The 16261-nt window shown below is 45.3% G+C and overlaps 8 protein-coding genes across 8 annotated transcripts; 6 read left to right on the top strand and 2 right to left on the bottom strand.

The window, feature by feature from the left end:
• Positions 1 to 474: 474 nt before the first annotated feature.
• An13g01570 (hypothetical protein) lies at positions 475 to 871 on the top strand (the record flags this gene model as incomplete). Its single annotated transcript, XM_059743840.1, has 3 exons — positions 475 to 605; positions 667 to 716; positions 774 to 871. 3 exons carry the CDS (start codon positions 475 to 477, stop codon positions 869 to 871), a joined length of 279 nt encoding a protein of 92 aa, XP_059602068.1.
• A 700-nt stretch (positions 872 to 1571) lies between these two features.
• An13g01560 (uncharacterized protein) lies at positions 1572 to 3598 on the bottom strand (the record flags this gene model as incomplete). The annotated part of the gene is made up of 3 exons (XM_001396258.3): positions 1572 to 3236; positions 3286 to 3456; positions 3539 to 3598. 3 exons carry the CDS (start codon positions 3596 to 3598, stop codon positions 1572 to 1574), a joined length of 1896 nt encoding a protein of 631 aa, XP_001396295.3.
• A 1434-nt stretch (positions 3599 to 5032) lies between these two features.
• An13g01550 (uncharacterized protein) lies at positions 5033 to 5676 on the top strand (the record flags this gene model as incomplete). Its single annotated transcript, XM_059743839.1, has 2 exons — positions 5033 to 5121; positions 5265 to 5676. The coding sequence occupies 2 exons, from the start codon at positions 5033 to 5035 to the stop codon at positions 5674 to 5676; spliced, it is 501 nt and encodes a 166-aa protein (XP_059602067.1).
• Positions 5677 to 7104: 1428 nt separating this feature from the next.
• An13g01540 (uncharacterized protein) lies at positions 7105 to 7812 on the top strand (the record flags this gene model as incomplete). Its single annotated transcript, XM_001396256.1, has 1 exon — positions 7105 to 7812. The coding sequence occupies one exon, from the start codon at positions 7105 to 7107 to the stop codon at positions 7810 to 7812; it is 708 nt and encodes a 235-aa protein (XP_001396293.1).
• Positions 7813 to 8260: 448 nt separating this feature from the next.
• Positions 8261 to 8647, bottom strand: An13g01530 (uncharacterized protein; the record flags this gene model as incomplete). The annotated part of the gene is made up of 2 exons (XM_001396255.3): positions 8261 to 8547; positions 8626 to 8647. 2 exons carry the CDS (start codon positions 8645 to 8647, stop codon positions 8261 to 8263), a joined length of 309 nt encoding a protein of 102 aa, XP_001396292.1.
• A 1793-nt stretch (positions 8648 to 10440) lies between these two features.
• Positions 10441 to 11302, top strand: An13g01520 (hypothetical protein; the record flags this gene model as incomplete). The annotated part of the gene is made up of 2 exons (XM_001396254.3): positions 10441 to 11038; positions 11235 to 11302. 2 exons carry the CDS (start codon positions 10441 to 10443, stop codon positions 11300 to 11302), a joined length of 666 nt encoding a protein of 221 aa, XP_001396291.3.
• Positions 11303 to 12094: 792 nt separating this feature from the next.
• On the top strand, positions 12095 to 12607 carry An13g01510 (uncharacterized protein; the record flags this gene model as incomplete). Its single annotated transcript, XM_059743838.1, has 3 exons — positions 12095 to 12169; positions 12261 to 12334; positions 12505 to 12607. 3 exons carry the CDS (start codon positions 12095 to 12097, stop codon positions 12605 to 12607), a joined length of 252 nt encoding a protein of 83 aa, XP_059602066.1.
• A 2931-nt stretch (positions 12608 to 15538) lies between these two features.
• On the top strand, positions 15539 to 16011 carry An13g01500 (uncharacterized protein; the record flags this gene model as incomplete). The annotated part of the gene is made up of 3 exons (XM_059743837.1): positions 15539 to 15613; positions 15704 to 15780; positions 15849 to 16011. 3 exons carry the CDS (start codon positions 15539 to 15541, stop codon positions 16009 to 16011), a joined length of 315 nt encoding a protein of 104 aa, XP_059602065.1.
• Between the last annotated feature and the right edge of the window lie 250 nt (positions 16012 to 16261).

The raw sequence follows: 16261 nt of genomic DNA, 5'->3' as shown, positions 1-16261 counted from the left end.
AAGTGGATTGTGTTAATGATGAGTATCAAGACTGATTTTTATTCAAATGAGATCTTGGCCTAGTAGTATTCTAACAGGTTGTGCATAGGCTTCCTTCGTATTCCGTTCAGATGTAACGCTTCAGACGACGTAAGGCTAAAAAGCCCATCCCTTGTTCTTTCATCAAGTCTCTAGCAGCTTCTTTGCCTCTCTTGCCAGATAGCACTGACACCATTGTGAACCTCTTCCAACTGATACCAGCTTAGCGCAAGATACCTTATACTTTATTGTATAAACTGGTGAACAAAGATCCATACAACCATGGTACTATTTGCTTGTGCAAAGCCACCTGATTTCCTTTGTCTCTAAGGCCTCTGAGCCAAAGATATATAGTCCATCTACAACCCTCGCTGTTATATTGGCCTATGTATTTAACCATCAATTACTCACTATACTTTGCTATACACACCAGAACACGCCATAGCCTTTATCAAAATGAAGCTCTCTACTATTTCCACTATTCTGACCATTATTGTATCAATTATGGCTGCCCCTACTACCGAAGGCCAAGACACGCCAATAACCGGCCTCGGGTCTCGCAGCGTTGCCAGCGGATGCTATCCCTTGTATGAAACTACCCCGAGACCTTGATTAATGTCTGGTTGCACTCGCTGACTGATAAAATAGTGCTTCCCCTCGTTGCGGTCTCTCAGACACATACTGCCAATGTGCTGATGGTACGTAAATTCAGCTGTACTCTACCATTTGATGTCGTCCACTAACTAGGTACGTAGGGCGCTTTTACGATTATAACGGTAAAATGGGATGTAACCCTCCTGCGGCTATTGTCGCTGAGTCGGTGACTGGTATTCCTGGATACACCTGCACCTAGACGGGGACTTTCCATCGTTTATGTTGAACATAGACTGATGACTTATTCGGGTCTGGTTTTGTCCGCTTTAGCTCATTGACCTACAATGTTATGTGAACAAGGGTGTTATTTTCAGTACTTTGTGCAATTCTTCTACTTTATGAAAGGCTTTGTTCTCGATCGAGTCACTACTTTGTGTGGTCTGCAGTCCGGGTCTTTGTCTCTTTGTGGTTCTTCTGTTATCTGAAAACCATCGTTCTAGATACCGTACATGCCACCATATATGGTTTAAGCCTACCTTAACTTTTCAGTGGTCGTCATTCAGAGTGCTCAGAGGGGTGTCTTCCAATACGTGTGTGAGAGACTCAACTATGCACGTCATCCCCGATTCTTTGACGAGCATTACTTCAAGGTCGAATACTCATTGCTCCAGTTAAAATCATCCATTTCAACTCTGTATTTGTTGCTTTTTTCTTCGATCCTTGAAGTGTTTTCACTTCTCACGTCTAGACAGGATAAAGTTGCAGAAGGGTCATGCGAGAGACGAAGCACGTCCCCCCGCGCCCCCTCTTTTTCTTTTTACCTTTCTTCTTTGACTTTTCTTTGACTTTATATTTTGCTTTTCGAATTATCAAAAGGCAGATAACAGATATTGACTGATATGAGGATTGGATCCCTCGCAGAAGTAAGCTATAGACACGACGCCAGAGAGCCGACACAACTAGTTGAATACGTATGAGAACACATTCTTAATGATCTCATACTCTACATAGGATGGCGGAATAAACTTCTCTATCATCCTGTCCCAGGAAGGTCGCCAAGGCACTTGGAACATGGCACGATAAAATTCCCAATAATCAGGCCAGTATCCTGCCTGTCCCCAGTCCACGATCACAACAGTCCCATCAGAACGGACCAACATGTTGCCACAATGAAGGTCACCATGTGTGAAAACAATAGAATGATTCATCTTCTTAAGCTCTCTGACTGTCTGGTAGAGCACATATTCATTGGTGAAGAAGACAGAATCCAAATCTGAAGACTCCTCGGGTAAATTGGGCGGAATCCGATCACGCAAAACTTGGACTATCCCCTCTGTGAAAAGAGCCTCGGAAGCGTAGGGACCATATGAGCCAGCGCCGTAGTTATCCCAGACTGCGTCGAAGATACCGTCTCGGCATGGAGATGAGTCAACGCCCCCAATGAACTCGCCTTTTATGGACCGCATTTGTAAGACGTAGTTGCGAAGCTGGCGAAGTACGTTTTGCTGTTCTGGCTCTGAGACACGATCCCAGTATTTGTTGAAAGACTCCGCTTCCACATATTCCATGACTATGTAGCATACTCCATGGAGAACATAAGCACTGAGCAATCTGGGGATTGGAATGTTGGTTCGAGTGGATACCAAATGCATTGCTTCAGCCTCCGCAAGTCGAACGCCGTGTCCATATTTGACTATCGTTTCTGAATCAGCCCAGGCTAGACACGCGCCCCCCTTATCGGGACAAAGCTCGTGTGCATTCTTCAGATCTGAAGGGTCCAAGATTATTGTTGGCGGTCCAATAGTTTCAGACCAAGTCAATTCTGGTTCGGGGTTCTCCGCATTAGACACGCTGTCATTTTCCTGTACACCAAAGACTGTGTCTTCTTTGGTCTTGTCGGTTGTCCGCTTGATCTTAAGGGGATCCCGTGAGGTGGGCGGTTCTTCATGTTCACCACATATGTTCCTCATGATATCACGGTTGCAGAGTGGCATACCCATTCCCCCAAATTCCGGTGGTACGTCCGGCCCCAGGTAGTTTACCAGGTCTTCAGCACTTTGCAGTATTGTGGTCTTTTTGAGCAGGCTTTCGGAAATTTCTAGAGAGTCGAGATAGTCGTCAAAAGGCTGTATAAGATAAGCACGGTCAAGAAAGCCAGGATAATACTTTTGCAACTCGGTCACGACGCCTGAAAGCATGTCACGAACTCTATCACGCAATGAAATACCTATCCTGCGGCCAGGTGGTACAGAGTAAAGTTTGAATTGCACGACACAGGCAGCTTGCAGGCTGCTTTCATCATAAAGCTCACAATTTGCGTCTATAAGTGCAGATGCAACATTCTCGAGGGCCGCAGTACCCAGATCTGCAAGCCCGTATTTCTGCATGAACCCTTCGTATGTTGCTGGAAGATCTCTAATGGTCTTCTCATCGATGACTACCCACATGATCAGTCTGTCCTCCGTACGCGTTATGTGCTGGAGCCCCGATTTTGTGAGAATTTCCCTTGACCCCGTCAGTGCTGATCGAGGCTGAACAATGCGTCTCCATTTGAGGGCACTCTGGAGGGAGGCACTCGCCCTGGCAAGGCTGATAGAGGGTATGATTGAATGCTGTTCGAGGAACTGTTGATTTGTGAGCGGCTGAGATTGTATTTCCAGAAGCATACCTTACCTTCTCAATAACTATCTCCTTGCGTTTATCGTCGTCACCATCGAGTTGTATGCCCCAAATCTCCGAGTGATGCGCATCTGAGATAAGTGAAGGCAGCTTCTGAAGAAGTTTGGTAACGTCCCCGTCAGTGGATGGCTTCATACTTCCAGCAACGGCTTCGTTGGAATGCCCCTTATATCAAATTAGATATGGCTATAATAGAAATTTTGGAGTGAGCACAGTTGGACACGCATTATCCGGGACCATAAGGTACTATTAAGTCTCCCTGAGAGATTTGTGAAGCTGGAAGACAAAGCTTTATATTGGAAGACATTTTGGGCTACTCTGACCCTGTGTATCACCAGTGAAAGTACTCCACTCTGTTCATTCCCCTTGTGGAGCGGCAGCAACCGAAAGGCCATTACCACGCCTCTAGCCGCATTTAATTTGGTGCAAGAGTAGAGTATTACGAAGCGGTTTTTGGCTTTGATGTGTAAGAAGATTGGTGGTTTTCTCCGAGGGTCCAGGAGCTACGCATATGTTTCATTCCTATCCTAATTGCATGTTGAACATGAGCCAGTCCAAGGAGGAAAGATTTGGAGAGTTTAAGTTCTTGAATCAAAATCACCTACCTGATACGAGGTATACCCAGAATTGTTTGGAGAAAAGAAATTAGAGCTTCTGTATAAAGATCATCGACAGTTAAATGTTCGACTTGTGATCATATCTAAAACTAAGTTGAAAATATATTCTCATATGATTGTACTACTAGACAAGAGGTGTATATATTGGAAAAAGAAAATAAGGAAGGGAAAAAAAAGGAAAACAGAAAAATGGGAACTATCCCACGATGAATCACCCAAAGCTCGCACAACTTGTAGCATATCACACTAAGACACCTCTAATCACGATTCATTACGCTGATCAGTGATTCAAGTTTAGCATACCATTGCATGCTTCTTTGACAGTGATATAAGATGTTGGGACATTCACCGTAGCTGGGCCTTCACTAAATCCTTTCAGGCATTACCTACGGCCTTCCTGATTTTCCTGCTCGCGGACCCCAGAACTATTTCTAGCCATATATTGAGCCTAAATCTTATACTCTCGACCTGAATATGCCGAGGTTTTTCATACTATTCACTAAGGCAATTTCCGCTTTGGCAACATTTACTAGGGGAAGATGCCATCAACTGCACGGCTATTACCAATACTGGGCTTTTCATGCTCTTGAATGCTAATACCTACTACTGTATCCACTGTTGCTTTAAAATAGCTGATAATCACGCAGTCTCTAGCTCTACGAACTATTTCCGGGTATAATATATATATATATCTAATATACTATTGTACACTTCATGCTTGGCTTTGGGCCAACCTGATGCAACCATGAATATTGCATGTTTGCAAAACAACCACACCGGCATGGCTACTGCCAAGTATCCAAAGTTAACATAAAAATCCTTCCCCGAGAGAGCCCGTACATTCGCTACAAATTAGGAAGTTTATATTCATCAGCTGGGATGTCTCAAATTGCAGTGATTCACATTATATTTTTATCTCCAAATACTTTCTTTCCTCAATCACCATTCCAGCTAGGTTCCCAGCATTATACGGCATAATGAATGAAACGAATTTGCAGTCAAATTCACTCCGCTACCCCTTGACAGCGGCTTCTGTCTATGCTTTAAAGCCGATACTGCCTGCGTCCTCACCTTCATACCTATTGGACCACGGTTATAAAGTATTCTGTTGATTAATCTGTACAATGTCTTCAAATTATGAACCGGAGAAAGCAACGACAAGCAGCCAGAGCCATGGCATCTTCAACCAGAATATGGAGGAAACCTATATATTGTCAGTCAACATATACGGGAAAGGAAATCCCGATAGGGAAGACCGTCCAACCTATTGGGGAATCATGATCTATAAATCTTGGGACACAATGGGAGATATTTACCATGTCAAAAAAACTTCGACTTTTACTACCATACACAAAGTCGTTCAGTCGAATCTACGGGTCTATATGGAAGAAGCGAGGTCACGCAGCTTTCCAGCTCACGTAGGTTGGAAGCCCATCAAATACTCGAATCCTATGGAAATAACGACAAACACCTACCCGATGTCGGGCAGAATTGTCAGGACTGGGTTGTGGGTGCATTGGGGTCACTCGAGCGTGCTAATCTCGTACCTAAAGGAACAGCGGGGTATTGGCGAGAACAAACAGGCAAAGGTCCCATTAGCATTGGGAAACAAATGATTGAAGATGGGAAGCCATGGATCTCAAATGTGAAATCGACACAGAGATTACCAGCAGATGCAACGTATGGAAAGACCGAAAAGGGCAGGCCCATCGGCAAGCTAAATCTCGACAACTTCGCCCATCTTAGCGGTGTTGTCACGAAGCGATAGTTAGGCTTACGGATTTTGACCACTTCTTCAAGGGGGCCTGCAACAACTGTGCTTGGGATCATAGAATACGCGTTCGTTTCATGAGTATAGCACAGCAGGCTCCACATCCTTATCCTACTGTTCCTATGTCAGTTCAATGTCGTCTTCCATCATGCTTGCTACTTAATGGTCTGTATAAAGTTCGTCGCGCTCAGCGGGCTATTACGCCTAGGCTTTTCGTCCCAACGAAGCAGAACTACAAGCTATGCTACCGACACACACAGATAAATGAAGGGTACTTGACCCTGAGAGGATTTAATCACGAGACAGGCAAAGAGATGCGCATTCTTTCGAGTCACAGAGCCAAACACTGTGAAAAAAAAAAAAAAAAAAAAAAAAAAAAAAAAAAAAAAAAAAAAAAAAAAAAAAAAGGTAGTTAAACATAGGAATTGGGTTTGAGCAAACATAGTATGTCTATGGCGAAACGTTAGTGAACAGCGAAGTCAGAGAAACAAAAAAAAGCGTGCTATGACAGAGATATCCTCCCCATATACCTTTGCCCCGGTCGGATTTATTAAGCTGTCTAAACAGGTCGATCGCGCCGTCGCTTACAAACATGTAATTGAATGATGAATGATTAGAAACAGCTATTTTTCTCACAACCAGGGAGTATATAAGACCTAAGTTACTACTTGTAGTAGTTCAGATCGTAGATACGAATTGATCAGTTGACTATTACCTACATGCTAAGCAAAGCTTTTATGTACGTGTCGACCATAATCGAGAAATAAATATACGTGATATCTCGCATCAGTCTTGTGACTTGCTTCCTTGAGCAAGGTTAACCTTTTCATCCACATAATTTGGAGACTCCAACCTCGTCCCGGCTTAAATAGCCCAGGGAAAGTGTTGCAGATTATATCTACAGCGGAATTATCAGGTAGGCAGTGGCAAATGACTAGCTGTGAAGAGAGTGGATGGTGGCTTGCAAAGGATTGCCCCGTCAGTGAGACACTGTATTCTCCTTCCAGTACAATTTATCGCTTCATCGAGGACTATCCTGTACATACAATTTCGCATTGCTTCGTATCTCGCAAATTTGTGACATAAGGCAGAGTAAAGGATTATGGGTTTACTGCTAGATGTTGAAGCACCTGGAGCAAAACCAACTAAGTTTGGTACAGACCACCTCTCAAGTAGGGAAAGATAATAGCCAATACCTAGACGGCATGTAGCGCTCAGCTCTATACTCTGTACATAAATAGCCGCCTCTCCCCCCCTCGACCCCCAGGATGTATTCTTTTGTCCAACTTCCTTTCCACGTGACCCCTTCATCAAACACCCAGGCTTCCAACGAAGTCAACAAGGCTAGGCAACCAGCAATCGCCTTCGTTCCCAAGCAAATACGTCCAGCCATCTACCGCTCCATAACCTCATCCAAAACCAAAAATGAACCCTTCAACCAAAGAACCATCAACCCACGCCCTCTCTGTCAACATCTATGGCCGTGGCGACGCCTCCCTCGGCGACAGCCCCTCGCACATGGGCATAGCCGTATACGAAATCGGCGGCTCAACCTGTCAAATGCATCATATCCGCAACCCCAGCGACGAGTACTTCATCTACGACCCACGTGTCCAGCCTCTTCAGGATGACCCTGTCATGAGAGGACGTTGCGAGTTGATCACCTTCCATCAGGAGAGATGTGAACATGTGAACAACCTACTCTCCTCATTTGGGAACGACGCATCTAATATTCCTGAATTCGGTGTCGGTAATTGTCAGGATTGGGTGGCTGATGCGGTTGCCATGCTGGAAGATGCCGGTGTTGTAGCGAGTGGGGAGGGTGCGTTCTGGAAGAGTATGATTAATGGGGGTGCGGAGAGTATTAAGCGTGCGTGTGGGGAGTCCGGGAGGAAGTGGATTGATGGGCCGGAAATGACGTTTGAGGGGGAGCCGGATGCGAGGTTCGGTGATAGAGATGGAGATAGTAAGAAGGAGGTTGGGAAGTTGAAGGATAATGAGGATTTTAGGGAGAGGATGCAGGTGTTGATGGGGAAGGGCAGTACTGTTGGTGAAGGAGGGGAGAGGAATGTGGCTGAGAGGCCGTTTTATGTGTCTAGTCCGTTTTTCAGTCAGACGAATAAGCGTGGCTAGTGTGCTGTTCTTTCTTATTATCGTTTTTATGACTTTTGCTGGCTTACTCAAATGAAAGTACGTGTACTCGTCTCCCATCCATTCATGATGGATTATGGTGCTTTCATTTGCTGTTCAAAATATGAAAGTGCTTTGGTGCACTATTGAAGCACTCAATGAAAGCTCGTTGCAATGATCTTCTCTTAAGTTAGTTCCTAAGTCAAGGTAAGATAGATGAATAAAGTAGCTCAACTGAGGCCGCAGATTCAGTATCTAGAAATCCAGCTTTGCACTCACACCTTACTTTCTATGAATTCTGATGAGTCCTGTAGATCACAGCGTACTTCATATCAATGCGAGCATCATTCAATAGAAGAAAGATGCTGCCATGAATAAACTCCAACGCACGGCATCGGAAAATATCATTCAATCTATATACATGCCATTTCAAGTTTTATAGTATGCACATTTACTCCTTCTTCTCCTCCATCTCCTCAAAGCGTCTGAGGTCCATGGGCTTCTCCAAGAGAGGGATGACGTAGGGGTCGAAGGTCTTCCAGTAGGGGTTCTCGAGGTGGTACTTCTGGGAGCCCTCGTTGAGGTAGCGCTCGACGATGCAGAAGTCCTGCTTGTCGTGGACGCTCTGCATGACGAACCAGGACAGGGTCTCCTTGTCCTTGGAGTAGACGGCCGAGGCTTCGATGAGCTTGGCGTGGAGCTTGGAGATGCTCTCCTCGTCGGGCTTAGCGCGGAGGTCTGTTGTTCATTGCTATGTTAGTATGATCAATGCCATAGTATATTGCAGAGGGTAGATTTGGGGTTGAGGAAACGTACGGACGACGATAGTGTAGACCATTTTGACGGTGTGATGGGAGGGATAAATGGGGATGTTGTGGGTGAGAAGGAGGGGATGGAGGGGTAACGGGGTTCTTAAACGTGGGCGGGCAAGATTGAGTTATTTTTAAAGAGTTGGGGTGGGGCGGATGAGTTACTGGTTAAGGTGTTCTCGGTGAGGATCCGAGGATGAAGCTTATGGGTTCCAGTTCCGCGAGATAAGCTTAAGCTGAGAGTGTACCGTTATGAGATTGGGGTTGCACTTTTGTTCTACACTAGTCTTAGGAATGGAGTAGAGAGACTAGAGTGCTGTAATTTCATAGATCACTGACAAACTATGGGAGTTTCATAGTCCCAATTGTTCATAGCATGAAGTTGCTCGGGGATACTTCGGCGAGTCTGCATCGACCCATATACGACCCCACATTTACTGTGCTGTAGCTTGGACCAGCACAGCATGTGCGGCAGGCGTCCCTTGCATAAATCATGATCAATGTAATGGACAGCACTGGGTTTGCCTTTTCTAGCCATACATACGGAGTTTTTTTTCAGAAAATACATCACGATATTGTAGCTATAAAATACGTACGTTTGTGCGGCAGATCGGGGCTCCGAGATTATGAAGAGGGATCCAATCGACATGTGTAGAGAGTATGGATATTTTAGGGTCTATGCCACGCACAATGAACTATCTGTGCAACTGGAAGCACTTGTTGGCTTAATGGTTAAAATGTCAGAAGTTGAGTTCACGGTAGACTCGGTCTGCCGAACAATTTCGGCAGCTTAAGATCGGGTTCGGATGTGGTGACGTCATAGAACACTGGCAGACCATCGAAGCTAATCTGTGTATATTTTAATGGACAGAAGTATTCGATGGTGGATTCTCATAGTCACTCTAAAATCTAGATACTTCTTTCACTCGACGCACTCCGGCAGGTGACTTGTGCTATGTAAATCAGGGGACTCGTCTCTCTTTCACGGCTGGCTGTCCACTATTACTTTCCAGTGAAAGTTGCTGTAACACAAGTACGAATGTCGGTCATTTCTAGTCTTTATATGCTTTAAAACTTATGAACTACGGGGTCAGGTAATGAGCAGACTTTTCAAGTGTCTAATGCTTTGAGATGCGCAACTTCATTTGTGGGTGAACGTCACGTTGGCAGTTATATGTAATCAGCATGGACTGTAGAAAAGGACCATTCGGCCTCAGATCATACTACTATAAACAGAATTCTTGCTTACCCTTCTAGAAAATCTCCGAGTACCGCGTCCTGCGGTCAATTTTGAACACAATCCACGTTCAACTCTGCAATCGATCTTCTAAAGCGCTAGTCTCTGGCCTACCCCGCGACCGCCGCGCAGAGTGTGGGACAGCCCAAAGCTCGTATTCAAGCAGGGTTAAATCTCAAAATGAGATCTATCGACTGGCCACCTCTACGGGGTTCCCGACATTATGACTTCTTTAGGCAAATCGTGTTGAGACAATAAGCGGGAAGACCTGGGATCGCCGATGCCAAGCAACCACCACAGCCATTTATAGCTTAGGCGAGCCCGATGTTTCAAACCCGTCGGTTCCCTCCGCTCTTCATTCGCGATGTCTCACCTCCACCAGCTTATGTGCATGTAAAAGACCCTGATTCTTCTAACCGAACAGCTCTCTTCGTTTAGTTTTCTTCAATACCAGAGATGGCCAGAATTTTGTTGGTAACAGAATGGGGAGATATAAAAGCGCCATGAAAGACCGCAAAGCCCAATCTCCCAATTTATCACATCACCTTGCTTTTTTGAGGACTATTATCTTCTGGAATCCCCAACATGTTGATCTTCCCCACAATCGCCACTCTCGTGGCTCTCTCAACCTCCACCACCGCCCTTCTGCATCCCCGCTCGATCACTCCCCCAGACGGATGTCCCATCCCCACCTGGGAAGTTACCACTTTCCACTGGTACAACGGTTCAAAGAGCCTGGACTGTGTCCATAATCAGGCCGACATCAACTTCAAAGATTGCCTCTGCGGTCATGGCTGGTGCGCCCCCGACCCTGCCACCTGCAACGGAAGCATGGTCAATGTTTGCTGGACCGGGATGCCCAATTACCAGCCGTGGGGCTATGGCCCTCCTGAGACACTTGACATCGACTTCGCGGATGGACTGACCTGTCATGATGAGTACATCGGGTATCGAGTACATGACATCGGAAACGGAGCATCTAATTGTGGATACGCGGATCGCGGCGAGGGAAGGATCGTCTCTTTTTATGGTAGCTCCAATTATGCGACGTCTACCGGGCACATGGATTATGTCCTGGGAGATGGGCATGCGCTGGAATGTGCAAATGGTAGCTTGATCACTTACTCTGGGAGCACGGATTTTACTTTGTCATGCACGCACGATGAGTATTTCAATGCGACGTGTACGGCGCCGGACTTTGTTATTCCAGTGTTGAGTTATGAGTGGGTGTCCTAGGTGTTGAGGTGTGATTGAGTGGGGTACTGAGGAAGATGGTAGTGGCTCATCTGAGTGTCATGCCGGTTGAGAATGGTATATGCATGGATTATTGGATAGTTATATTATATGTGCGCTTTTGAGACCATTACTATGGCTTATAGTCCGTACTCAGTATACTTCTGAGTCGTCTTCAGATGGCCAAGGGTACTGTCATATTCTTTCCAACTAGTCACTACAGACTATTTCCTTGACTTGAATATTCGGATGTTTAATAACATAATGCCCTTGCTGTGGCTCATTTACAGAATATGCAATCACCGTACGGACCATAGAAGCAATTTACCCGAATATAAATTTGTCCTAGGAAATCTCCTGCGAAAGGTTTCTAAGGTCACAAGGCTCATATACTTAGCGTCCGCTGAGCGATTAATCAATGCCCAAACTGCCGATATTATGCTGTGTATCCCAAGGAACGTGATACTCTCCATATGCGCTGGGGCTTGAGATTGTTTAGATGGGGTGTTTTAGAAAGTTTGACACATAATATCAGAATCATTTCCAAATGTAGGAAAACGCAAAATCAAGTCGGGCTTCACAGTGTTATGGCTCCCTGTAAGGCGCGGGGAAGTCCACTCGGAAGCAGCCGGGGTCTGCCGATCACAGCCTTACGAAAGAATCGGTGCATTCGTGTATGCAGTTGTCTGATAGTCGTCTGCGAGTGGATGCCATGTCGCATTTCTAAGACTATTTGACCACGACATGTCGAACCGAGCTCTACACTAGATGGAAGCTTTCTATAGCCGGTGAGCATCCGGGGTTTCCGGGGTTTCTTGGCTCTGAATGATACGATCAGATGGATGGCAGGCCTAATATCTACTCCTTGGCATTTGATTCTATTACTCCGTTCAAGGCTATATAATGGTCAAGAAACCCCAGCAGAAACAGAGCATCATCTTCATCGCAATCAACGGAACATTCGCATACAATAGCAGCAAAGTCCTAAACAGACAATATCTCCACCATGCAGTTCACCAAGTCTATCGTGGCTACCGCCCTTGCTCTCTTCGCTTCCAGCGCTGTTGCAACTACAGTCGATGTATGTTCAAGAATTATCTCACGCCTTCTCGCTCGACATCACTATATCGAGATCCATTCTTTGTCTATCTGCTAATCAAGTATGGCTCTAGATCGCCTACACCTCTAATGGCGTTTACTACAACCAGCAGGTGGAGTCCGATGTCCGTACTTCTTTGAGTCAGCCGTATGTTACCTGCCTTGTTAAGGACCTTGTCCAAGTGCAATGCTAACGACTCTACAGTGGATCCATCAGCACTTTCCAGAACACTGCCAATTGCTATCTCTTCTCGTACTTATCACCTTTCCTATTAAAATGGTTATACCCGGTATTGCCACTAACACGAGCCGTTATAGCTACTATGGCCAGGAGGTCTACTATGCTGCCGCGGGTGCGACGAACATCAACCCCCCAGTCGACGCTGCATTCGTCCAGTGCCAAGATCCCTCCTCTACCTAAATCAGTACCAGCATGACATGATATAATCATCGCAATGGATAATTTGACGGTGGATTTTGCTTCAGGTAGCTGGGGTACACAATGCTGGGTATGCAAGGGTATCGGAGTGACATGATGGGAAGCCAAATTGTTAGCATCATGAGATAGTGTTAGTCAGATACAGAGAATGTTATATGTTTGGTTATGCTACACTGCGACGACACATGCATACACAGTATCAGCTTTCTCATGATGACCATGGAAGGAGGTCCTTGGGAACGAGCCAAATGTATCCATTTCGGTCATAGACTGGCAGCCCAGAAACAGTAGAGTAAATGCTTCCTTCACTTGTGGTTTGCTTGTATTCCTGCTATTATTGGAGTGCTACTGGGTCGTTCCACGTATCAGCTTGGGGAGAACATCTTGCTTGGACCACCTTATAATTTGATGCAGGTCCACCCTACTTACCCCATCCAGTACTTCAAATAACGCTTTTTGCATGTCTTGAGCAGCCTGATGACCCACAGGATGATTCAAATGCCCACAGAGCATATTCCTCCTCCATGAGGTAGATAGTTTCCTGCTTCGCTTCCCAAGCCGAAATCAAATCAAACATCCAAGGTCTTCGCCCGTAGAACATCGCAATAATCTTGAAAGAATGTGCTCGCGGACAAGGAAACAAAGCGTCATTGCAATGTAAAACAACCGCGGCTTTCTTTGAATGTCCACGGTTGGATCGGGCATTCCTCGGGTGATGGTGTTGCTTTTTGCCCAGCAAACCCCACATGTGCTGTGTATCTTACCACATCTCCCTCAATATGTAAAGGACCTCTATTCAATCATTGCAAAAATTGAAAATGTATATTTATATGCTGTGAGTCCTGTCATCATTGTAACCATTGGCTGTAGAACCACATCTTAATGCATCAAATGACGTATACGGATGTAGTTTCCAGTCAAGCGGTAACGCCTTTGATTGGCAGGCAGGTAGGCATAACAGTTGTTTAAAAAGGCAATCTGATACGCAATTCATCAAGCAATTCCTCGCCACTCCAATGGCGCTCTCCTCTGGAGCCCTTGCTGCCGATGCCGAAGTATGAATACAATAGACCACTCTTTGCCTTCAACCCTTCACATCTTCCATCAAAGCTTCTCCCCCATGTTTATATATTTACAATTCTACTCTAATTTGCGATGCTGATACGTGCTATTCACCAAATAACTTATATCTCTAATGTTGCCACCTATACCCAAAAGATACCAAACAATCTAACTATCCAAATGCAATATAAGTATGTCTTGTTTCCAACGAAGCTATGTATAGTGCAAATACACTACGATAGAGGCATTATAATGGCCTTCCAGTGTAGCACCAGTTGTCTACTTCTGTAAGCCCCACACGTGCTGTCTAACTAGTGACGGCCTATGATATTAACACGCCAATTCTGACAGGGTTGCATTTAACGGCAATATAACTACTGTTCTGGGTAATAATACCCTTACAGGGATGACGTCCGTGCCTACTTCTATGTTGACTGCGACAGCCCCCAAAATGGGAGCTAGTGCGAAGCCGCAAAGTCTGCTTTGTTGTTAAGGCACCTAATGGATACTGTGTATTGTTCTTAGGCATCAGTAACCCCGGGCCTAAAGATATTGGAGGACTACACAGCACTTAGAATACATGGTACATGATTAATAGTGCATGTCAAAATCCAGCCTGGTGCGCTTCAGGTAGTGAATCCTCCGGACTTAAAACGCTAGGCCATCCGGTAAAAGACTAGAGTTCTGAGTCAACAGACTCAGAACACCCATTCCTTAAAATCTTAGGTGAATGTAAGGACTTCCAGATCCTCATAGTGCAGTAAGGCTCACAGTGATTATTGTGGGAAACAAAGCCAGCGGTATAACGCGTGAAACGTACCTCGCTATTGCAGTGAAGTCAGGTAATCTGATTTTCGCGTGATGAACTGGGGGAGATACACTTATATACCCAAGACTTATCCCCTGTTCATTGTTTTCATAACCCGCAATAGCCATCACCACTTCTGCCAACCCGCTATCATGAGCCCAGGATCCGATCTATAGCCGATCAGCATATAGTACCTCTTTAGACTCAACCAAGCTTCCCGTCCGACCAGCCCCTCGTGTAACTAGAAACCTTATTTCCATGATATCATTGAACTGCCCTACAAACAGAGATATACATTCCCCCGGTCAACGATGATAGTAAGTAATTACCGACCCCCACGGCACACAGCGAGCAGGATACTTCCCGAGCCTGGAATTGAGTTAGCTCACCGATTCTTTCCATGCAGGGACTGACAAATGTCTGCCATTGCCAGGAACACAAAGATGAGAGCTCCAAAGTGGTGGCAGCGCTGATCGTCAAGCTGGGCATATAGTCTATATGAAGATCGTCTACTATCCGCGCTAGTGCGGCCTGACGCCCGCGTGCACCGATCGCCTCCGGCAATGGCGAAAAATCCTCTCTATCTGAAGAAGATAACATGATAGGAACTGAGACACTGAATTGACAATTACAATTGAATCCTTGCCAAGTTGCAGCAATATAATGACTATGATGTATGTCCCCAATAATCCCACTATAACGCAAGACATATGGAGTGTACACTCAATCTCAGCCCCAGCTGCCGATACCCTACCCAGATCCACAAAAAAAGTATCAAGCTTCCGGCATCGAGTTCCCCCGACGGCTCCGAGCAATTATCCGGATCGACAGAAGAGACCAAAGCATATCCAAAAATGGATTCAAGCTGGCCGACACTATCGAAGCGATATGCTACATGAAGACTAAATCTGCCGCCTCTTCAATAGTACTTAAACCCCCTCCAAGGACACTCACCGGATGCAATAGAACATTCAATCAAAAAACAAAGCATCTTACATCCATTCAAACCCCGACCATAGTCCAACGCCCCAAACAAAAACAAAATGTTCTTCAACAAGTCCTTCCTGGCCACTACTCTGGCCGTTTTTGCCTCCGGCGTTATCGGCCAGATCATCGACGTATGTTGATATCCTTATTCCTTTTTACCAGGATGAAATTATGATGGACTACAATAGAACAATGGCTAATATGGACATCACACTTAACAGATTGAATACGGAACCAGCGAATACGACGCCCACGAACAGAAGGTTGAATTGCAGAAGCTCACTGAGCTGGATTACCCGTACGGTTTCCACGACCTGGATCTTTTAGGATTGCAAGCCATTTTTGTACTAATGTCTTTGTCTGCAGCGGCGATTACTCTTACTTCTCTACCCCTGATATCTGTGATCTGTACAGCAACACCGAAGATTACCCGGCTCTCTCGAAGATTGGTGGTACGGGAGAGATCCCTACGACATACATTGATGCTGTCTACTGCTATACTCGGGCGGAGGAGGATCCTCTTTTGTAGATGTGTTATGGTATGGGGTTTGTTTATGGGAATGAGTATTTTGATTGATGAGGGTGTGTACTATGGTGGCTATTGGTTATGATAATACTATATAGAGTTCGGATGTGTTTACGTATATTATGGAAGGTTCTTGTTTCAGATATAAGGAAGTCCGAGTTAGTACCACTAGATGCATGATGACATCGGTATATGACATATATAGTAAATTAATATCTTTTGTATCACGCTATACGGGAAATTGCCATTCATG

Source organism: Aspergillus niger (genome assembly GCF_000002855.4).
Source record: "Aspergillus niger supercontig An13".
In the NCBI taxonomy this organism is placed as follows: Eukaryota; Fungi; Ascomycota; class Eurotiomycetes; order Eurotiales; family Aspergillaceae; genus Aspergillus; species Aspergillus niger.
Note: the sequence above shows the minus strand (reverse complement) of the source record. Positions and strands in the feature narration are given on the sequence as shown.